Raw genomic sequence first — 25103 nt, 5'->3', positions numbered from 1 at the left:
GTAAGCTTTTTTTTGTTTTGGGAGGCAAAAAAAATACGCGAAGCCGAGAGGAGCAGGAACACGCTACGCAGCCATCATCATAACCATCATCATCATCATGACCCTGGACAGCCTGGAAGTCCCGCCACAAAGGAAAACGTAAAACGGAATTGCCATTGCAAATCGATTCGAGCGAAGCCCCGGTTTCCACCCGCAGCACGGGAAGAGTGCGCGGCTCCGCGGTGAGAGATTGAGAAAACGTGTGTTTTGTCAAGCGATCGCGCGTGTGCAGGGGGCTGAAAAAGTAGCTTGTTCAATCTGGGTGGCTGGATTGTTTCAATAAATAACTGCTGCAGAGTCGTTAGTCAGAGACATAAAGATCAGGCTGCTGGGATTTATGATGTTCATTTGGAGCCGGAGGGTTTGGGGCTGGTGCGTTCAATCACACACACACACACACACACACACACACACACACACACACACACACACACACACACACACACACACACACACACACACACACGCATGCATGCATGCACACACACACCGTCCCTGTCAGACTGGTGCCTGCAGGTCCATGATTGAGAGGCCTAGGACGTGGACCCATCTGCGAACGCCACTGCTGTACAGGTGTTTCTACAGCGGTGAGCCCAACGAGACTCTCACTCCGGAGTCTATAACTCATCCTTCATCTCAGCTGCACTGATTGAATGTGAGTGAGCGTGCATTGGTTTGTGTAACCTATGACTGTGAGAGGAAAGGTAAATTCTGAATGGCAGGGAGCTCTTTTCTTCTCTTTTCTTTTTTTCTCTTTTCTCCTCTCCTCTCCTCTCCTCTCCTCTCCTCTCCTCTCCTCTCCTCTCCTCTCCTCTCCTCTCCTCTCCTCTCCTCTCCTCTCCTCTCCTCTCTCCTCTCCTCTCCTCTCCTCTCCTCTTCTCTTCTCTTCTCTTCTCTCCTCTTCTCTTCTCTTCTCTTCTCTTCTCTTCTCTTCTCTTCTCTTCTCTTCTCTTCTCTCCTCTCCTCTCCTCTCCTCTCCTCTCCTCTCCTCTCCTCTTCTCCGCCTCTTGCCTTTCACCCTCCCCTCACTCCTCACTCCCCTTCACACTCCCTCTCCTTCCATCCCCCAGTTTTCTGGAGCAGAAGTTCCTGTCCCTGGAGGCTCGGTATGGCAGGGAGCTGCAGGGCTTGCAGGGGGAGAAGCTCCAGCTCCAGGACCTCCTGGAGAGGCAGAGTCTCCTGGTCAGCCAGCTGCAGGGGGAGCTGGGCAGCTCCACCTACAACAGCACCATGCTCCAGAAGCAGCAGGCCACGCTCACGGACACCGTACAGCAGCTGCTGGCTATGGTCACCCACTGCAATGGTAAAGACGGAGTCTTTAATTGACATGCAGATTAACACACACACACACATATGAGATTTAGGAACACAGGAACACACATGCGCGCGGGCGCCCCTGGCGACAAACCATTGGGTTTATCTTATTGGGAGGGGAAACTCTTGCCAGCATGGGGAGAACATGCAAACTCCACACAGAAATGCCCTGGAGATACCCCACCTGGGTACGACGGCAACCTGGTCCCCAAGTGGGAATCGAACCCAGGACCTTCTAGCGAGCGAGCAGGAGCGCTGATCCAACGTTAGACCGGCTTGCGAGTCGTAGGTGATCCTAGATCAGTACCCCTACACTCAGAAGAGTGATAAATATAGGCCCTGGTGTACTTTTAGGACGAGTGGGTCTGTTATATGTTGCTGTTGCGGAGCTTCAGTCTCCATTTTTGGTAAATGTTTACGTTTTCACTTGGCCAGAACTTTTGCATGCTTGTTTACGAGTAGGTTTCCTGATCCTCAGGTCAATTGAACCAATTCAAAATCGAACATGCAACTACAAAATAATTAGGACTGTTAGTGCGTTAATAATGCATTGCATATGCCCATTAACGCCACAAATAGTTTGACATATAACGCACATGAAGAAAAGATGAATTGTAAGAATGTACAATGATTCTGTCCATATACCAGTTCATATATCATAAAAAAAGCATTTTCATGACAGACTTCTTCAGACAAACATTTCTGAGTAAATTCTAATTACTGACATGCATTTCTTGTATTTATGTGTATGTGTCTGACTGTCCCCCAATATGCCCTTACAAAATAAACAAATATAATCTCTCACATGATACTATGTGAGAGGGGGAGAGAGAGAACTTTAGTTTTACTGTACAAAAGTATATTAGTCTGTAAAAGGTTGGCAAGATATTAACATTGGACTCCATCCAGTTGGATGTGTGACACTGTTTTGATTCCACATAGTAGCAGGGGATGATTTTGTGACCTTTATTTTTCCCCATGTGAGGTTGGACACAATTACATCATGTGATTTGCTTTACAAGTGCGAGGGATCCAGGGAATGATCTTTGAGTAATGGAAAACTTTGCTTACCAATGTACCTGTTGTATAATGTGTGTTTGGTTTTAGTGGACATTTATGAGAGTAAAGTTGGAGACTATGAGACTAGACTGTGTCTCATATTACAGAGTAATGTTACATTTAGCAGGTCAATATGACCATATGTTGTTGCCTATTGGGCTTTGCCATGTTATGATTATTTACAGCATTTATTTTATGCTAAATGCAGTACCTTGTTTTTTCTGGACACTATTTGTCATTTTGGTTATTTATTTAATTTAATAAACACACATTTGCATAAAGTAAGCATATCTGTCCACTCCCATGTTGATACGAGAACATAACTTAACCTGTTAATCTCTAGACCATTTTCGCCTAAAGGTATATGCCTAAGTAAATGGAAGATTGCTCCACTTCTGCAAGGTCAATTTGCATGTTCTTGGTATCTAGGAACATCTAGCGACCTGGGGGTATGTATTTCCAGTGTCAGAAATATTGTGTCTGTTACTAGGCTGAGTAAATTGTAATGAAATGTTAAATCTGTGGGGCACAAGAAAATCTAAGCAAATGAACCGCGGGAAGATGATTAAACAGAAGGATTTGTATATACAGTAATTAATGATAATCTATTTTAATTATAAATTCATATTTGACCTTGAACTTGACCTTGACCTTATTATGGCCAAATCATACATCTATGGATAGGGAAAATGCTCCTCTTTCCAATGGCAGGGTTGAATCTGGATTTAGTCATTTCCTTGCGGTTTTTATGATAATTAGCATTTTCTGATAAATTCGTATCTCCGATAAATCGTATAAAACATCGGTAAAAATGAAAATATAGACTTTGACTACTGTTTTTGATAGGGTTATGGTCTTTACTCTTGGCTAAATTTTTTCTTAAACATTAACCTCTTAACATCCAAGGTCCCACATGTGGACGATTCTTTGCCGACCTCTAGGGGCACGGGTGTGCATTTCTTTTAATACAATATATAGATGGAATTAAAGCCCTATTTGTTGCCTGTCGATTGCCCTTTCAGGTGACAAGATCCGTTCAGCGGTTCTCGAGTTACATGCCGATATGTGAGGCGTGCCCCAAAGTACGCAAAAGTACACATTACCACCCCCGACTCCCGGGGCTCTAGCTCCGTCAATCATTTGGCGATTTCGAGAATATTTGCACAGGGTTGTAGCCAATGAGTTTGGCTTTCCAATGATACCCCATAATTTGATAATTGGGGATCTAATACGGTCTCCATTGATCGATTTATGATAAAGAAAAGCAGGGTCCCCCTATAGGGGGACCTTAAGGCTTGTCCCTTTAAGGTACATTTTGAACAGATACAAAAATGTGTAATTAATATGCAATTAATCACAGTTAACTATGGACAATCGTGCAATTAAATATTTTAATCGATTGATAGCCCTACAAAAAATACAATCTGAAAATTAGATTTTCACCCATCAGCAGTAATACTGTATGTTACCAGTGAGGTAAAGATGCAGTGTGGGGTTGCGACTAAATATGTATCAGACAGAGGTGTTTTTGAATGTGCGAGTTGGTGTAACTTGAGTTCTGTATCGTATTAGCTCTCGCTCGGCGTCACTCTCTGCACTGTCCTCGCACACGTGCACACGCACTGAATAAAGACCACAATGTACCTTTAATCCCAATATTTGTCTGACCACACCCCTATCAGCTTACCTATATAAGCAGGGGTGGGGCCACCCACTCGTCTCCTTCTCGCTTTCACCACAAGGAAGTGCCTCGGTAGATCCCCACACTTGAAGTGATGTGATGGTAGGAGAAGAGTTGGAAAACAAGGATACGTTGACATCATATCTTTATTTTCTCTCTCACTATTTTCGAGAAAATACGGCGATATTGTTTTCGTACTGGAGTGTCTGGAAGATGATGATCATTCTAAAAATCCTCCATCGGTTTTCGTATTGGGAGTTCGCGCCGCTACATGCTTTTCCAACTGCAGTCCTTGCTGTGTGCTGGTTGCGGTAAAGACACAGCTGGGCTGTAGGACGCGCCGCTGTTGTGAGAAGCGGTGGGTTCCGGGTTTGGTGAGTTATGTTTTGCTGGCAGGCTCCACTTGTCTGTTAGTGCTATGGGGGCTAATTGACAATGTTTATGAAAACCGGCCCCAGGCTAGGGTCCTTTGTTCAGCCTCTTAGGCGACAGAAGACCTTGGTCTGAAGCCCATTATAGTTTTAACTAGTGGGCCACGACCATTAACACTGGTGATCCCTGTGTTTTCTGGACGAGTGGATATCTCTCTGTCACCGTGTAGGCCCCTTCTTTCATATCCAAATGAGAGTATTCCCTCACGAGGAGATATGGGCATAGATGTTCGATAGCGGAAGATCTGTGTTCAAAGTCAGCTACACAGGCCAGTTGGGTATTGTGCTGGCTCCGTCGGGTGTGGTAAAATCACCGTTGTAAAACTGTGTTAACATCTTGTTTCTCTTTTCTCTTAAAAAGTGAGGAGGGTTTCAGAACGGCGGCCTGTCTGGGTGAGTGTTATATCATTGTGTACGCGTTCAGGTGATAGCTGCTTAGCTTACGTGCTAGTGGTGGCCTACTGTTAGCCAGTCAGCTGTTAGCTGCGGCGCTAGCCTGCTGTGATCACTAGGTGGCCTACTAGGTTAGGCTGGGGAACGTTAGCTTGCTGCTATCGGCCTAGGTCCAGCGCGGGGTGGCTCACGGGGAGAGGCGGGGGGGATTCGAAGCTACTCTCTGGTCGCGCGCGCCGTTCGCTCGGCGTCTCGCGGGCGGGTGCGGTAGCGTCCGACGGTTAGGGCGGCCGTTAGCTTAATGCTACTCTGTTGAACGTGCTTTGATTATAACATGTTTTACACTCTTGACTACGACATCATCTTTGACAGGGGATGTTCGTCGACCCTGCCCTGAGCCAGGACGGCAAGGATTGCGTCAACAAAGGGGACCGTAGCGACGGGTTGGAGCGGCGACGCTGGCCGGGTCGGCAACACAGGACGGCTGTGTTTACTACGGGGCCTTGAGACTGCACTTCGTTGATCTACGCTCCGGGGTAGGCAAGGTTTGGCTAGACCTTATACACGTCTTCTGGCTTTACCTTCTAAATGTTTTGTAAATAACGATGTTTTCCAAAAACGTGTGTTGCTGCAATACATTTAGGATACGACACGAGTTATGTGTGAATTGTCTTGTCACTGGTAATTAGCTTCTCCGTGCAAATCGGGTTGTTGTTACAGATGTGAAAATGATCTGGTTGTTGTGTGAGAAACATCATGTGTGTTTATATGTACCGTGTACTCACAACTAAGGGGGTTAACTAACCTATGAAGCTATGCTTAGTGACAAATGAGTAAAGAATGGTTCTTTTCTCAGCCTGTAATGACAATAAACAGTGTGTTCACATATTAACAGGTTTTCCTGTTTTAACTGGCCGTATTAAGGGTAAAGTAGGAGGATTGTGTTTTTCCCCCCGGTTCCCTGGGGACTTCTTCATCCTCCTATCAGAGTGGACATGTTGTTGCACTACATTGTGTCAATGTGTGGTAGGGATACGATGTAACCCTTAGCTTGATTGCTGAGGTTGTGCTAAATCTGCTGGAGAACCTTTATTTTCCTAAAAGAAAAGATTGTTGGTCGCTTTCGTGTGTGCTTAGCAAGGCCTGTGGCCGATACTAATCGAGAATTATGTATTATCTCATTATGAAAAACGGCGTTCCTCTGTAGTGTGTTTTTGCCAATTTTTGTAGGTGATGATGGGTTATGTGTGTCATGTGACCTACAACTGGGTTGGACTGGCCACAGAAGCACATGTGTAAGTTTGGACCGGGGCTCTTAGAGAGCCCTCTCTATTCTGTGTTTTCCTTAGTAAAAATCAGATAGCAGGTTAGCTCATGCGCTGTGTGAAGCTGTCAAACGCTTCATAGAGCTGACTATGACTGTGTCATACTCTCTTTTTGTCATTACATCGTATCATGGGTGTGGGGTCGTAAAGGGGTGAACTGGTAACCTTTCCTCTCCCCCTTTTTTCTGTTGGTCAGGGGTACACCCCCTGTCCTTCAAGGTTCCTGTCACGTTGCGGTTCGGCACGTTACGGGGTGAGGGGGGGGGGGGGTGGGGGGGGGAGTTTCCTGGTCCCACGGCCTGGAATATTGGGCCTGTGCACCGCAGAAATTCCCCCGCCATAGAGTACGTCACCGTGCGCGTCTCTGTTGGTAGGACTTCCGTGTGCTGTTCAGGTCCATGTGATGGATCTGTTTTCGGGGGGTGGTCAGGGCTCCTCCTCACCAAGCGCCTATTCGGGCCTTCTGTGAGTTCGGACTCCTCCTTCCATGTGAGGGAGCCTCCTTCAGAGTACAGAGCCTCCTCCTCAGATTGTCAAGGTGAGTGGACCCTCTAGAAGGTGTCCTATTCTATTGTGTATGTATTCGATTCAATTCGATTATTGAGTGTGTATGGGTTCAGTGCCTCTTCCCCGGAGAGCCCTAAAACCATTTTTTTTTTACATGGCTCAAGGTGCAATATATTCTTTTCAATCTGTACAGCTCGCGTGGGAAGTCTCTCTGGGGATTCCCGTCTCCTTCCTATGGGAGGGTGGTGGGATGTAAAAATGTGAAAAAAATTTACCCCCGGCTGTGTAGACTGGGATACATACTGTTGGTGCTTCCTTCTTTTCTATTAAAAAAGAGTTGGAGTTAGGAAGTGTCACACCCCTCTTGTCGTTCCCCATGGCGCCTTGGGGATTCAATGACAGGTCTAAATAGCCTGTTCATTGATGTGGGTGTGTCCCGACGCACGTATAGTGCTAGCTCGCTGTAAACAGGCGACTTTATTAAAACGGCGTTTTTATAAAGCAACTGGGATGGAGGTTTTTCCTCTTCCGACAACCACATCCCATGACCTGGGTTGGTTATCGACGGATTCTCGTTCATGTCTGGGGGATGATGACGGAATGGATCTGAACATATGTAGAGGGGTCTCACGCCCTGGGGGTGGGCCACCGGGCGCGGTTCGCTCGAACGTCTGGGTGGCGCCTTCTTTTCATGTTAAGATCAACACGCATATCTGCCCTTTCTCCTGGAGTAGGCATGTCGGCGTGGTTAGGGCACGGGACTGGTTCTGGTCACGCTGGTCCGGATCAGTTGAACCCGTTGTCCGCCGGGGATGCAGATCTGCTGTTCTGGTACCCTGAGGGACTTGGGCTTTTTTCAGGGGGAAAAATGCCAGGTCGGTCCGGGTGTCACAGGGTTAAGCGCTATGGAGACCCTGGTTGGGTAAATTTTTTACTCAGCACTGTCGTAATGGCTTACGGCCATGCCAACCTGTACACGCTCGATCTCGTCAGATCTCGGCCGCTACACAGGTTGGTCCTGGTTAGTACTTGGTTGGGAGACCGCCTGGGAATACCTAGTACGGTGTGCTTGGGGCTGGTTCTCCATTCTTTTTCGCTCTTCTCTCACGCATGGCGAAGAGGGGCCTGTTGGGGTGGTCTTTGAACTCCTCTGGTGACCCTGTGCTTCCCGTATCGCCAGGCCCGGTCCGAAGTAATGTTTCGTCGACCCGTAGGCCTGGGTTAACCCTTTTTGAAAACTGAAACACTTGTACTGCGGTATAGCCGGTGTATACTCGCAGGTGTGTTTTGGAGTTTTTTCTTGAGGGGTTATAGGAACAACCGCCGCATTGGGTAACACCAAGGTGGTTGATTTCCTGGTGTGTTGGAGCAGTGTCAACTCCCGGGTTCACCGGTTGAGGGTGCCCCTGCACGTTCATGACGTCTGCCAATCGTGTCAGCCTTCTCTGCCTCAACCCCTCTGGGTGGTTTTTTTTTAAATGGAGGCTTGGTCATGCAACAACGCCAGCATACGCCCTTTCCGCCGGGGTGGCTGTGTTCAGCTGTCCCCTCTGGCGCCTGTCTCGTCCACAGTCTCCAGGCTAGGGTTAACAGCCTGTTGCCTGGTTTTTCCCCGGTGCGCTGCCTGCTTCCGTTGGTTAACCTTTTTTGTGTGCTTACGGCCATGCTGACTGCCTGTTCTGCAGGGTCAGTGTGCCAGGCGGTGTACTATTGGGGGGACAGGGCCCGCTCGGCTGAGGGGCCTTTGTCCGAATACGCTGGTGATGTGGGGGGCGGGGTCACTAAGTTCCCACCTGGTGGGGTCTTGATGCTGGCATCATGGACTTCTCCGGGCCCCCGTTCCAGGGGGTCCAGTCCCTTTGGTGGGTCTGGGTCTTCCTTCGCGCTCCGCTGCTACGGCCTTGCCACGGGGTTGGGTTTGCCCTTGACCCCGTGATTCTGGGGGCAGTAACGAGGTTGTTTCCTCCGTTCGTTCCCGAGTGGCATGCGGGTTGTGCGTGTGTGTAGTCGTGGGGTCAAGCCATGGTCTGCTCACCCTGTGCGTTGAGTTGCTTGAGTGCCTCTTCGCACGGTCGGGTCGGTCGCCCTCCCGTGAAGCCCCCAATAGGGGGGGTGCCCTCCATTAGGGTGGGTCGGGGGGGCTCGGCCCTCCCTGTTCTCCCTTGTGCAGAGAGTGACGCCGAGCGAGAGCTAATACGATACAGAACGTTAGGTTATGACTATAACCAAGTTCTGTTAGTATAGCGACGCTCTGCGTCCGACGCCGCTGCAGCCCTTGATCTCGCCTTGTGGTGAAAGCTTGGGAAGGAGGCGAGTGGGTGGCCCCACCCCTGCTTATATGGGTAAGCTGAGAGGGGTGTGGTCAGACAAATATTGGGATTAAAGGTACATTGTGGTCTTTATTCAGTGCGTGTGCACGTGTGCGAGGACAGTGCAGAGAGTGACGCAGAGCGTCGCTATACTAACAGAACTTGGTTATAGTCACTGGGGACATTAAGACTATAGCTTCGGAAGCTAAACCCGAAGCTGGACTTAAGTCCCAGCAACTCAGTTCTGGTTTGTTTGTGTGTGTTGGAGCCAATAAGGTGAATGCATCCCTAATCATGTCATCCATCTCATCCCCCTCATCAACAAGGCTTGGGACCCCCACTTGACACCCCCCACTGTTTTACATTAACACCCCCCACTGGACTATATATTTGTATACAATCACAACTCTTTATACTTGTTCATACTTCACTGTTCATACTTTTTGCACATTACTGCTCAATTGCACGGCCCTGCTAAATATTCCATCCTGTAAATATTCAACACTGTGATGTTATTTTTTTCCTAATTAGTGTATATACTTGACCACATTGTGCACAGTTGTACAGCCCTGGCCTATTTTTATTTAAAATGTATAATTATATTCTATTCTATTGTGCTTCTATGTTAATTTAGTTTATATTCCATTTAATTTGATTCCACCTTAAAAAAACGTATTCTACCATAATTGTCTGTCCGTCAATGTCGCACCAAAAACAACCAAATCAAATGTGAAAACTGCTTGGCAATATAGACCTTCTAATTTTAGAATCTGATTCTGATTGTGATTGTGATTCTGATTTACGTACAGAAATCTCTACTCTTTCCAAAGAGGAGCCGACCAGCTTCAGAGACTGTGCAGAGATCTTACAATCTGGAGTGACGGAGAGCGGGTTGTACAGCATACTCCTCCCAAACTCAACGCAAACTGTCAAGGTAATAAAGTTCCCAAAAGCCATTCACCTTTCCTGCTAATCATCACATGATCGGCTGTGGCATGCTATCACACATTGTGAAACCTGTGTGTATACATTCTATTCAGTCGCTCGAAATCTAACAATGGAACTTTTCGCATCTGCTGTACGCTTTCATCGCGTATTTTACAGAAACACCCAGGACTCGATGACATTCAACTCTGTAACATCCACAAGGTTTGTTTGTTTTCACGGGGAGGCTAAACTAGAATCTGGAAGGAAAACAGTTTTGGGTGCAAAAAGCTATTCCACTGGACTGTTTGACATAGAGACCGAAATGTCACAATCGGGAAATGGGGAGCTGAAATAATAAGCGACAGGAGCGTATTGTCGCCCCCCAGGCTCCCGGGCACGGCAAGAGTGTGCAGTTGAATGCTAAGTCAGGGACCGCTGACCTGAAGTAGCTAAGCCTTGCTAACTCAACATACACCACCAGGCTATCCACCCTCTCGTTCTTGGCTGGGATCTCCCCTGCCGGAGCCCAACAGAAAACAAAGCAAAAAAAAAAAGGTTTGCTGGCAGGCACCCCCCACTCTGCCTCCATTTCACCCCCCTCCTCTTCCTCCTCATTTCCTGTGAGCAACACGGCCAGGTGTTTGGCACCCGCGCCTCGCGTTTCCTGCCAACTGGGGCCAACGTTATGTATAGATGCAAGACGGCGCTCTCAACGTCGGCTCTGCTTTCAATCTATGCCATCTATTTAATGCCATTGTGGTTGACAAACTGGGTGGTTGTACCAGGCAGCTTTTAAATTACCCTATATTCTATGCAGAATGTGTGTGTTTGTGTGCGTGTGCTTTCTCAATGAGAGACCAGATATACATTTGCGTGGGATGCGGATTTGGCCAAAGCCTGTTAGGCATCCATGATCAAAAGGCTGGCAAATCCAAAAGAAGCATCTCTGACAAGTGAAATTACTTGAAGTGCTTTTTTCTTATTTTCTTTCCAAATCTGAGTTTACAATTTTAATGGTACAAACATTCAGAAAACCAAATGGCTAATCATACGCTTTATCCAAAAGGCTATTCCATGCTAAACTGATGTAATGTAAATGCATGTTCCGCTAAAAACTCAAACTGTTCTTGTTGATACATATTGACACTGCCATGGTCACAGGCATCGTACCTCATTTCTCTCTACAGCTTGTTTTTGTCTTCATACCAGGGACACATGATTGAGCAAGACACTACAGCTGTTTTATGTCATTCTGGAGTATGCACACCCAAATAAAAGAGTTCATAATATGAGATTTATAACGCTGCTGCGAGCCTTTATTAGAGGGGGCACTTCCCCAAAAAGAAACAATGCTGATTTATTTTCCACACAATCTCACATGCATTCCAAAAACTCATAATGGTTTTGCACACATTCATTGGGTTTGACAGCTATTAATAAAGGAGTTTAATGTGGCCACCGGTGATGTCATCATAAGGGACATTGGATCCTTGTGTTGTGTTAATTGCAGCTCGATGAAATGCAGAAATCGAAATGAAGATCATTGCATGGTGCTGTAATTAACGCTAATTAAGGATTCAATGTCTCCGATGACATCACTGGTGGCCATATACTCTCAATAACTATCAAACTAAATGAATGTGTGCAAAACTGTATTTTGGATGTGTGTGAGATTATGTGCAAAATAAACCAGCATTGTTTTTTTTTGGGAAGTGCCCCTTTAAGAAAAAAGAAAAACTGTTATATTCTGAAAACCTGCTGCAGATGATAATAACAATAATAGTCAAAACCATAGGGTTCATTGGACTATACTTGTATTAAACTGTAACAGATTAGGCCCCAAGTAACTGTATACCGTCCATAAATTCAAAAACAAAATGTGGATCTGGTCATAATCAGTACACTAACATGATCACACGTGGGAAATGAGTTTCATGGAGAATTCTATTTCAGGGCTCTGTCTTCGTATTCACAGGGTTATTTCGAAGGCCAGAACATTGTCTTAATGTGCCAGAGCATAGTCACAATATGTTGCCTCAATTTGTTTCCCTCGTTTTCCGAAGAAGGAAAATAACCAAGCTCTATTTGACTTCTTCTGAGAAAATCGGAAAACCCTCGCCCTGTTTCCAAAAAAGAAGAAAGGGGCCATTTTACAGTAGATGTAGAAACCTCTCTCGGGAGGTCGTCCACCCACCAGCACCTGTGTATCAGATATGGAACCCTGCAGTGGCCTCAAAGCCAGGCAGGGAGTCAGGGAACGGTTATAGTGAGGTGTATTGGTTTCATAGCAACCATTCATGCCAACAGTGTCTTCTGTCTGCTATAATTTTTCCCTTCTATTTTGCATCGCTAGCGACGTTTCAGCGAGCGTTGTGACCCTTCCTTGTATCTCAATAACAGAAATGCAGTATTAGAGAAATGTCCAACGTTGAGCATAACATGGACGAAGGCCCATTCCACAGCCACTGAGGTCTGAAGTAAAGCTATTACAATGTGAATGATCCCAGTATACAAAATCCATCTAAACAAAATCTCCATCTAATCCCACCACCCGGGAGAACAATTCACACGTTCATGGTTACTTGTGAACCCCATAGAGAGAGAGCCTGAGATGTTTAAAACCATTCCCATAGCAAGTATACATTTACATTTTCATCGAAGAGATGAATGGGTGCAGTTCATTACAGTTTGTCCGTCCAAACACATCTACATAACGGCAAATGCAAAATAGCTAAACGAAAAAAACTAAAATGTGTGCAACGAAAGACGAGATGCCTCCCACCTCTGGACCCTCACACGAGAGGATAAGAGAACGTGCTGACGCTCCATGTTCCGCCTACCCACCTGTCTCATATCATCGCCATGACGTCCTGAAATGTTGGCTGCCCTGCCAACGTACACCCCCCCCCCCACCCCCCTCCCCTCTGTGGTTTTGCTGAGGCTTCCAAGACCAGTTTCAGGCACGAGAAGACGTTGTGTTTTGCTTCCTCAGGGTCTGATGTATAACTAGACTCTCACTCTCCTGTCCTCCTGTGCAGACTCTTCTGGGGCTATAAGGTGTGACATGCTGAACCTTAAAGGTAGCTCTATAGGGAAGTGTAGTCTGACGTCACTTTGGACCGCCCGCAAGGTTTGATTGATTGATATAGGGATTTATCATTGGGAAAATGGATTATCGGCTATTGTAACAATTCTGCCTCATGAACATTGGCAAGCTTTCCACTTTTGCACAAAATGAGTTCCCTTCCATCACTAGCATTTCTGTTTGAAAAAAAATTCAATTCAAAATGAATTGCAAATATTTTCATGTTGAGCTATAGATTGTGGATGAATACGCACAGAAAGGTACACCCTGCAAATGTTCATGCTTTATTTGTTTTAAACGAGACGATTTAGAAATGGGCAATGGGGAAATACATTACGTTTTCAAGATGGTGGACCGGCCGGAAACAGCAATTACTGTACGTAACCACCACACCTCCCTATTGACAAGCTTTGTATCCATTACATACCGAACCAGCGCAGATTTTGAGGGTTAAGTTAAAACCTGTCCTGACTAACTAAAGTTTACCATGTGTTTTCAAAGGGATCAACAGAGAGAGTCTCAACAAAGGCCAGAGGGGTGAAAACGCTTAAGCCGCTAGCTGCTGAAATTCTGTATAAAATCACCCTGTTCTCCCTGAAGTCTCAGCACCTTGGCCTGACAGGTTAACAGTGATAGTAATGTGTTTTATTGGCCACCAGTGGTGGCAGCACCGAGCGTTCATCGAGCTTTCCCAGAAAACCACAGAAGAAGGCACCATTACCAGAAATGAGTGGATGGAGGATTTGAAATGAGAGAAATTAGGTACTTTTTTTTTAGAACTTTCTTTATTGGAAGTTTTCAAAAAATAAAAAGTACAGATAGTTATACAAAGAAATTATACATCTACCCCCCCCCCCCTCCCCATACATATACATCTTTCCCGTTCCGATCCCCTAGCCCCTCCCCATCCCACCCACGGAGAGCGATAACAATTATGTTTAATACAAACAAATAATAATTAAAAAAAGTTAAACAAATTTAAATAAAAAAGATGTGATAGATAAAAAGGCTAAAGAAAATTCAAGAAAACAAAAAAGAAGAAAAGCTAACTACGATACTAATATAACTGCGGTGAAAAGATTTTTTTTTTAAATTAATTAAAATAGGGGAAAAATCATCACAGTCAGGCAGGGATGTCAAGGATTCTATGTGTTTTAAAAGGGGTCTCCAGGTCATTTTATACTGTATTTCAGCAGCGGCTTGTGTTTGTCGAGACAAATTGAGCTTTCTGCTGATCCCTTCAAAAACACAAGGCAAACTTGCAATAATGAGTCAGGACGGGTTTTGACTTAACCCTCAGAATCCGTGGCAGAGAGTTTTGTATAATAATAATAATAATAATGCACACAAAGCTTGTCAATAGAGCTCCCTTAAAGGTGCTCTCTCCTAAACCTTAATGGTGCTATCTGTTATACTTCTGACAGGCGGGCGGCCCTTTTCACAGAGGACATTTTGATGGCCAAACAATGGAGTAACTAATAACATTAATATTGGGTCCGCTCCAGGCTCCGGTACAGTGCATGCTGGCTCACTGACACACCTAAATGAAACAGGCCTGTTATTAGTTGCAGCTGTGTCTCTACTGCACTTCAAAAGGCCTGCTGTGAAAAAAGGTCTATATTGTTTTGGAACGAGGAACATGGAGACTCAAACCACGGGCAATTACGTGGAGTAAGCGTGCAATTTAATTATTGAGTCTACCGGTAAATGGTCCTAACTGACTGGCCTGTCAGAGTGAGGACCATTTAGTCCCTGGCACTGTCCAAACTCATTCCAAAGTGATGCCCCAGTCTTACAGATAGTAGCTTTAGTGTCTACTGTATAGGTTGATGAAACCTTACCTACTGTACTGATGGGGTAGACATCTCCCGTCATATTATTTGAAAATAATTGATATTATTCTTAAATGGTGCATTTATATAGCGCTTTACAATTTGTTCCTCACATATGATTTTACCCATTCACACACCAACGGCGGAGGCAACCATGCAAGGTGCCAACCTGCTCATCGGTAGCAGTTAGGGGTTCAGTGTCTTGCACAAGGACACTTCGAAATAGTACCCGGGAGGAGGAGCAGGAATCGAACCGGGAACCTCCGGATTATCAGACGGCTGCTCTACCTCCAGAGCCACTGTCACCCCTTGTTGTAGCCTAAAAACAGATCAAACATATTATGACACAATGGCCCCCCGGGCACGGACATATGAAAGCCCCCCACACACTGTGCAAGGAAAGCTATTGAGATCCTGTAGGTACCAGGCATGTCATGCTAGCTTTTGGGGAATGGGGGCTTAATATCGCTCCAAATTTAGCTCACTTGGATGGGAAAGATTGGCACTGCAATTTTCAAAGGGGTCTCTTCACATCTCACCACAAGATATCTGGATGGAAATGCTAGTCCTATGCAGGTTCAGGGCAAAACCCTGATGCAGTGCATTGTCATACAGATTATATGTGGTTTTTGCCTTTTTATAGATATATTAAATTTGTTGCATATTTCAACATATTGTGGTCGCTAAACAGTCATGGAATTGTATAAATTGGTTATGGCTGTGTAAAGCTGAGCCTCTTGTGAATCAAATATGTGTCTCCATAGTAGCATTTTGAATGTGGCAACCATTTTTTCTTTCTTTTTCTTTCTTTTTTACTTTACCTCGCTGGATAAAATGACCTATCATGACCGCTAGGATTATCACATCCTCATGAAACTTTACAACCAGCAACTAGAGACCCGGAACATTCAGAGGATTTATGGCCCGCAGGTGCTTTCAGGATAAGTGGGACCATTTTCTGGATGTAATCCGTATCACTAAGTGGAAAAGATTATATTATTGCCAAAATGTCCAGATGTCAAAGGTTAGTGGCCAAAATGGTTTGATATTGCACCACAGCACTAATAGTAACTAGAGTAACTAATAGTACAAATTCAGAAATTGCTGGAGCAACTTATTAGACATAATCTTGTCATTATAGGTAGGCTACATTATAATGTCCCTAGTCCCCTCTACACTCATGTTTTTAATTTGAATATGTGAAATTTAGAACACAATGTTTATCACATATCATTAGACAGAACATATTGACACACAGTTTTGAGCTGCATCTCAAATGACTCCTTAGGGTCTCTGCTTTCTGCACTTGTATGTGGCACCTATCCAGGGGTGTAGTAGTGTATGTGGCACCTACTGTTCACCAGGGCTGTAGTGGTGGGACGGCACCTACTGTTCACCAGGGCTGTAGTGGTGGGAGGGCACCTACTGTTCACCAGGGCTGTAGTGGTGGGAGGGCACCTACTGTTCACCAGGGCTGTAGTGGTGGGAGGGCACCTACTGTTCACCAGGGTGTAGTAGTGTATGTGGCACCTACTGTTCACCAGGGCTGTAGTGGTGGGAGGGCACCTACTGTTCACCAGGGCTGTAGTGGTGGGAGGGCACCTACTGTTCACCAGGGTGTAGTAGTGTATGTGGCACCTACTGTTCACCAGGGCTGTAGTGGTGGGAGGGCACCTACTGTTCACCAGGGCTGTAGTGGTGGGAGGGCACCTACTGTTCACCAGGGCTGTAGTGGTGTATGTGGCACCTACTGTTCACCAGGGCTGTAGTGGTGGGAGGGCACCTACTGTTCACCAGGGTGTAGTGGTGGGAGGGCACCTACTGTTCACCAGGGTGTAGTGGTGGGAGGGCACCTACTGTTCACCAGGGGTGTAGTGGTGGGAGGGCACCTACTGTTCACCAGGGCTGTAGTGGTGGGAGGGCACCTACTGTTCACCAGGGCTGTAGTGGTGGGAGGGCACCTACTGTTCACCAGGGCTGTAGTGGTGGGAGGGCACCTACTGTTCACCAGGGCTGTAGTGGTGGGAGGGCACCTACTGTTCACCAGGGCTGTAGTGGTGGGAGGGCACCTACTGTTCACCAGGGCTGTAGTGGTGGGAGGGCACCTACGGGGCGACAGTGGCTCAGGAGGTAGAGCAGTCGTCTGGCAATCCGGAGGTTCCCGGTTCGATTCCCGCTCCTCCCGGGCAGCGTGTCGATGTGTCCTTGAGCAAGACACTTAACCCCTAATTGCTCCCGATGAGCAGGTTGGCACCTTGCATGGTTGCCTCCGCCATCGGTGTGTGAATGGGTAAAATGTGAGGAACAAATTGTAAAGCGCTTTGGATAAAAGCGCTATATAAAAAAGCAGCCATTTACCTACTGTTCACCAGGGCTGTAGTGGTGGGAGGGCACCTACTGTTCACCAGGGCTGTAGTGGTGGGAGGGGAATGGAACTCACTAAATGGCAAATGGCTGCATTTATATAGCGCTTTTATCCAAAGTGCTTTACAATTTGTTCCTCACATTTAACCCATTCACTCACACACCGATGGCGGAGGCAACCATGCAAGGTGCCAACCTGCTCATCAGGAGCAATTAGGGGTTAAGTGTCTTGCTCAAGGACACATCGACACACTGCCCGGGAGGAGCGGGAATCGAACCAGGAACCTCCGGATAACCTGGCGACTGCTCTACCTACGAGCCACTGTCGTCACTGACTACCCGGGGCCCCGGGCTGGGGGGGGGTACTAAAAGGTGTGAATGAAATATGAATTGGAGGGGGGAGGGTCCCAGAGACGACTCGCGCACAGGGCGCAGAATTTATTGCTATGCCTCTGCTGTTGACCGTGGTGAGCCCCTCCCCTCAATCATCGCCTATACCCAAACGGGCCCGGGTAGGCCTGTTCGCTAATCCACCCCCGATAAGAGGCCTTGCACGGAATATTTACAATACCCCCTGTGTTGGAAGAAGAAGAACATTTTCCATGTGCAGATCAACAGTTGCTACGTGCTGATACATGAGAGATATCAACGAGAATGCAATAATGTGGTGTTATTACTGGGTGGTGTAAACAACAAAGTCACGGCGGAACAATAATATCATGCATTTCCAGTGTTGTACCCACTCTACCTCTGTACAGATATTAGGCATAATATTTCTTTGCAAAGTGGTCACCGATGTTTTACAACACACAGGCAAGGTCTCTATGCCCTCTATGGTTTTAGCCTAACTGCACACATGTCGTCCCCCCCCCACCACAGGTGTACTGTGACATGAGGACCCGAGGAGGTGGCTGGACGCTCCTGCAGCATCGGTGGAACGGCTCGGTGGAGTTTCACCGGAGCTGGAGGGACTACAGGATGGTAGGTTTTGGTAGGGTGGTAGCAACCTGTGGAGTTGCATCATTGGAGGCGCGACAACCGCACAGAATCGGGCATGGAATGAGATTGGGATTCTAGAACTGGACAGGAGGTTCAACCATGCCCGTCCGTGGGCGGTTTGACGCGGGGATGCGTGGGATAATGACATGCGTGTGACCCCAGGTGACCCCGTGCTTGTTTTATTTGGCCGCCCCTGTGTGTTCTCCGACACACCCCATGTTGTTGCACCTGCTCTCTCTCTCTCTCTCTCTCTCTCTCTCTCTCTCGCTCTCTCTCTCTCTCTCTCTCTCTCTCTCTCTCTCTCTCTCTCTCTCTCTCTCTCTCTCTCTCTCTCTCTCTCTCCTCATCATACTCCCACACACAAACACACACACACACACACACACACACACCATGAACTTCAGTCACCCACGAAGCTTCTTCTTCTTATCCACCATCAAAGTCCCAGCTTAGGAGAATGGGTCCAGGGTGATGAAATGAAGAGCCTTTGAAAGAGACTGGCCCTAAGCAACAAGCTCGGACTGGGTAGAATAGTCAGACACATGCAGGAGACTGTGAAGTTCTTGCTGAACCAAGTTTTCACAGCTTTGTATTGTATATATATAGCACAAATAGCTTTGTTATTTGTGCAGACGGAGACAATAAAAAAAAAAAACAGGTATGCATGCTTTCTTGCTCGACTTAAATGACAGACTTGACAGATATATGACAGAGAGAGGAGGCGCGGTGGGCTTTCGATTGAACCGTCGCTCACGTAGTTCAATAGAAGACTTAGTACAATCGACGGGAAATTAAATGCTCACAGGATGGTGATTGCGCAGAGACAAGACACATAGAAAGAGACAGAGAATGAAAAAACAGAGGGAGAGAGAGAGAGAGAGAGAGAGAGAGAGAGAGAGAGAGAGAGAGAGAGAGAGAGAGGTGAAAAAGTGTTTTCAAAACAGTTTTTTTTTTTTTTTTTTTTTTCAAGAACAATATTTTCACAAGTGGATGATAAATATTTGGCCCCAGTCGGAGCGTGGGAGTCTGGGGGCCCCGTGGTAGATGGCAGATAACATGTGTACTGAAGCGCTTCACGGATCGTGACCACGTTTCATATTCTCACAGACTCTCGGTCAGCGGCGCTGATCAAAAGTTGCACACGGCCGGCCCCCGAAAGACCAAACAACGCACCGCGTTTATTTGCATTCAATTGAAACGCAATAACAACCAGAGCGGCGTTCAGAGAGACGCCGCGCGCGCCTCGTGGTAACAGGCCCCTCGAGCTGCCTGCGCGGTTTAAAGGGGGAGACAGAGTGGCCCGAGGAAACGCATTGTAGTGTTGTGTGGAATGAGTCGACCACACACACACACACACACACACGCACACACGCGCACACACGCACGCACGCATGCACGCGCACACGCGCACGCGCGCACGCGCGCACGCACGCACGCACACACGCACACACGCACACACGCACACACGCACACACGCACAAACGCACACACGCACACACGCACACACGCACACACACACACACACACACACACACACACACACACACACACACACACACACACACACACACACACACAGTGAGTATAGTACCATCTTGTATAACACAGGGTCTGACAGCTGGACACAGTGACAGAGGTGGATAAAGAAATATCTGTTAGAATGCTCAGAATAGTGCTTTGTGCATAATATATCTGCAGAGGTGCTCTTCACCGCTCTTGCTCGAATATGCAATAAAAGTTGTCATACGCATATCGACGACGGACAGTTAACATAATGCCACTTGATCTCTCCCTCAAATTAATCTGGCCTTTTTTTGCTAATAGTGTGACTCTCTTCATCCTTCAGTGGACTGACTTTTCTTGACTTCCCTCTGTTAAAGTCATTCACAGCGCCAGTCTTAATTTTCCCCTTCCCTTTCATGGTAATTATTATTATTATTATACATTTCTTTTTTCCATTACTCATATTTTCATAATTTCTCTGGAGTGACAATACTCATTTCAATTGACCTATCTCAAGCCCAGCCCTCTCCCTGTGATCCTCCAATCCCGAGGGAAGCAACGGCAGTCGCGATTGGAGGATGTAGAAAAGAGGGCGGGGCTCGAGATAGGTCACTTCTGAAACATGTCTGTCAAAGCCATCGGACCGCTGTTGCCTTTGTGAAATCATTCTCTCATTACCTCCCGCCTGGTAACATCGTTTGGACCTCGTCTCTCCCGGCTCATATATCCCCCTGGCGTTTCCCCACTAATGACCCATACGTCGCTGTCACACAATATATCTTGACGAGGAAATGCCGTGGAATTTCAGCTTTCAAATGTGTTGTTCCCACAGTACCAGTAGCCTACGCCGTCAAAACACTCTCTGTGTATGATATTTAGTGAACTCCAACTCCTGTTTCTCACGGTCAGAAACCAAAATTCCTAATCCGTGATATCAGTACTGTTGAATAAAAATAAATAAAACCATGAATAAAACATCGAAAAATATGACGGGGACGCAGCCAAGTATGATTTTTCCTGTGTGATTCCTGTGACATTCTAGGGCCACTCCGGTCTGTACATTCGTAGGGTATCTCAGACTACAGTCCTGATCCTCTGTCTCTTAACTTAACGTGAGAGCGGGACCATTTTCATCCCCATATATAGAGTATGAACGTCACAGCCGTGGTGGGAAGTGGCAGGACGCAGGAAGTATGTTGAGATAATGCAGAAAACGAAATATTATATGTATTTTTTTTTATCACTCACCAGGCATTGCTTCTCGTATATCAGGCTATGAGAGAGAGAGAGGGGGGGGGGGGGGGGGTACTTTGATCATATCAAGGGTTTTGTCAAACAAAGATATTTCATAATATTTCTTCCTGTAACTTGATATGTGAAAACTATGCCTGGTGTGTCAACAGTTTTGGAAAAAAAATTAAGGAAAAGATGAACAATTATTTAGTTTTCTCCTGTGCAAAAAACAATTGTTTCGACATACTGTTCATCCTACTGTCCAGAGGCCTCTCGATGTGGGTATGATGTTCATACTCCATACCGATTGGAATTTCCCCAGTTATACAAACAGCACATGAAAATAATCTTAAATTGAGTGCCATTTCCCTTTAAGCGGAATAATACTTGCCAGGCCCCTGTTGAAATCATCACTCCTATTAGGTTGTTTCTCTCTCCCTCTCTCTCTCTCTCTCTCTCTCTCTCTCTCTCTCTCTCTCTCTCTCTCTCTCTCTCTCTCTCTCTCTCTCTCTCTCTCTCTCTCTCTCTCTCTCCTCTCTCTCTCTCTCTCTCTCTCTCTCTCTCTCTCTCTCTCTCTCTCTCTCTCTCTCTCTCTCTCTCTCTCTCTCTCTCTCTCCTAGGGCTTTGGGGAGCCATCTGGAGAGCACTGGCTGGGGAATGATGTCATCCACAAACTGACCACCTCCCAGGAATACAGTCTGCATGTCCAGCTCAGAGACGGGGAGGGGAACGAAGCCTACTCCCATTACGACCACTTCTACATCGACGGAGAGGACAGGAACTACAGGTACCCACTACGGGGCACGCAAGATACATTAAGTATAGCACTTAGCACTTATATAGTACCGCCAAAAATACATTTAAAAATCGACCCTTACAAAACTAAGTAACACGTAAGTTGATAGTAATTTCAGTTTTAACATGGTAGCGGCCAATGTATAAATACTTTACCATGGTACTGTCTCGGTAAAAGTAATGGATTGCCATGGTACAACCATAATAATACCATGGTATAATCAGAATGTAAACCATGATAAATGCAAGATAAGTAGCTGGTTATAATTCACAGCGACCTGGTCAAAGTTGACGTGCTGTATGTTTCTCCTACTGTTGGTAGGTTTTCCTGGACTACTTTTATTCATTCACTTTATTCATGACGGGACATTACTGCGACCAGTACGTGCACTTTTTTGTGTTGTTAGGAGTGCAGTGTGTGGTGCAATAAAACCTTTGCAACTCTTTCTCTGAAGTTCATAAAATGTCTAGCTGGCCTTTTTGTTTCCTGAGACTTATGCAACGGTACGTTTTTGGAGACACTGTGATCACCCCACAGTGCACAGGATGGCCGTGGCTGGGATGTGGCTGTATGGCAAATTGTGGTCACTCATACGCTCCACACCTTTTGTGAGGGACATTTTGTGAGACGTTTTGTAGGACGCATGTTGCTGCTGCTAGCTATGCCTCCCAAAACTGTCACCTCGAATGGCTTCGAATGGCTTCGAATGGCTTCATTCACATGATCCAACTTACACTTGACATGGACCACACACATTGACAGTGTTATCAAGAAGGCACGGCAACGCCTCTACTTCCTTAGGCGCTTAAGGAAGTTCAACGTGAGTCAGAAGATCCTCAAGAACTTCTACTCATGCACAATAGAGAGCATCCTGACTGGGAATATCACCTCCTGGTTTGGGAATAGCACTGCACAAGACCGCAGCAGACTACAGAGAGTGGCCCGTTCAGCCGAACGCACAATTGGAGCGGGGCTTCCCACTCTCCAAGACATTTACAACAAGCGGTGCATGGGTAAGGCTAAGAGAATAATCAAAGACTCCAGCCACCCAAACAACTGCCTCTTTGAACTGCTGCGGTCAGGCAAGCGATACCGGAGTCTCATGGGAAGCACAGAGAGACTCAGAAGGAGCTTCTATCCCCAGGCCATCAGGATGCTCAATGAACAATGAAGAATAACAAACGATCAATACACCCACAGCACACACATCCACACGCACACACTCACTTTAAATAAACAACACACTGTAGCACCCACTTTACCCACTTTAGACACTAACACACTTTACACTTTATATGTATATTATTGGTAAGGAAATTGCACAATCAATCTCATTCCTTATTGCACCTCATTGCACTTCACCACCACAAGGTGGCACCACAAGCTAAGCTATACCTCACCATTCCTACACTGTACTGTACCTGCACTGCATATACTGTACATACTGTATATAGGTATACTGAAATTTTTTGTTGTTTACACTTGTTTACGTACTTGACTTTCTTGACTTTCTATTTTATACTTATATTATACTTATTTTATACTATCTTGTTATTATCTAGCACACTCTCAGGAGCAAAACAGAAAGAAGCATTTCATGCAAAGTATTCTGTATTTCTGTATGACAACTAATAAAGAAACTTATTATTCACAACACATGCCCAGCTGCCTAAAATGGATCTGATCGGAAGGTCTAAAAGCCACGCTAGAAAACCACAGCTTTATGGACTACTTTAGCCAGCCCAAACCAGTTAGCTAGCATGATACATGCTACTACAGTACAATCTCAATATTATTGTTGAACTTGGGGTTTTGGCGTTATTCATACTAAATGTGTCACATAGCATTATCAGGGCGCAAAGTGAAAGAAGCAAAGCAATGTTTTCTACATTAAGGCTGATAGTTCGACACATTTCAGATAATAATAATAATAATAATAATAATAATAATAATAATAATAATAATAATAATAATAATAATAATAATAATAATAATAATAATAATAATAATAATAATAATAATAATAATAATAATAATAATAATAATAATAATAATAATAATAATAATAATAATAATAATAATAATAATGCAGGACCTGTTCAGAGGTCTTTAATTGGCATGCAATTATCCTCAATGTTTTAGCGGTTAGCACACACACACACCGGAACACACAGGCATGCATTGTCTTTGTAGGATCGCCGATGCGATTCGTCTCTGCGCTTAACCCATCCCGTCGTCCTTCCACCCAAGGGCAGTCGGGAGCAGACAGGCGTCGGCGAGGGCCGCGCCCGAGGACCAATCCAAGTGCTCCTGCCTGTATTCGTCAAGGACGCCACAGCGTTAGCGATCTGTTGTTGTGCATGTTTTTCCATTGGATTTATCTAATCGGAGGGGAAACCCTTGCGAGCACGGGGAGAACATGCAAACTCCACACAGAAAGGCCTGGGAGATACCCCACCTGGGTACCTGGCATTATGGAAACCTGGCCCCCAAGCAGGAATCGAACCCTGGACCTTCTTGCTGTGAGGCGACAGTGTTAACCACTACACCACCGTGCCGCTATAACTCACTGTGTGCTTATTGCTAGAGCTATTGGAACTGCTTATCTGTCTAGATAATTAATGCTTGTGGGAGGAATTGGCTTGAACAGAACACAAAATGCAAGAGGTTTACTAATGAGTGCTTCCAATATAACACACGCAAAATGTGGGGATGAAATCCTACACCACGAGTAGCAGCTATAAACATTAGCCGTCTCGTCAGTTCGCCACCCTGCTACACGCATCCATGCCACCGACTGGCGGTCTGGACCACGCTTGTTTGTAACTATAGCACTTTCTAATTAATTTCAGATTCCATCAATGTTATGTTAAAATGTGTTTTTAACTGTGTACAGTATATAAAAAAAATCTCTACAGTACTTTGAGTAGAATTACAAGAGAGAAAAGTACCGTATAGTCAACCCTTCTTCCCTTCAGGAACATGACAGGATTCCAGGCACTCAAAAAAGTATTACAGGCATGATAAGTTAAAAAGCCTTTATTGTGGCACAGCTACATCATTTTAAAAAGCCAACATGTTTCGACAAGCTGGTCTTCATCAGGGCATAACAAGGTGCTATTTTATTATGTATTATGGGCTTATCATCACAGGTGCCCCATCGTACTACACATGTGATCAATCAATCAATCAATCAATCAATCAATCAATCAATCAATCAATCAATCAATCAATCAATCAATCAATCAATCAATATAATCTCAACATGACACTGAATAAAAAACATTTCTATACAACAGGGGGTTT

The 25103-nt window shown here is 45.7% G+C and overlaps 1 protein-coding gene across 1 annotated transcript in view; it reads left to right on the top strand.

Annotated features, from left to right (window-relative positions):
- The window catches only part of angpt2b (angiopoietin 2b), an 82087-nt gene that overhangs the window by 41771 nt on the left and 15213 nt on the right, over positions 1-25103 (top strand). Inside the window, 4 exon segments of the mRNA XM_084312638.1 lie at positions 1110-1342; positions 9868-9992; positions 18146-18247; positions 21622-21788. Of these exon segments, the coding sequence (XP_084168764.1) occupies positions 1110-1342; positions 9868-9992; positions 18146-18247; positions 21622-21788 (627 nt within the window).

The sequence above is a fragment of the Notolepis coatsorum genome, assembly GCF_963971535.1.
Source record: "Notolepis coatsorum genome assembly, chromosome: 4".
NCBI lineage: Eukaryota > Metazoa > Chordata > Actinopteri > Aulopiformes > Paralepididae > Notolepis > Notolepis coatsorum.
Note: the sequence above shows the minus strand (reverse complement) of the source record. Positions and strands in the feature narration are given on the sequence as shown.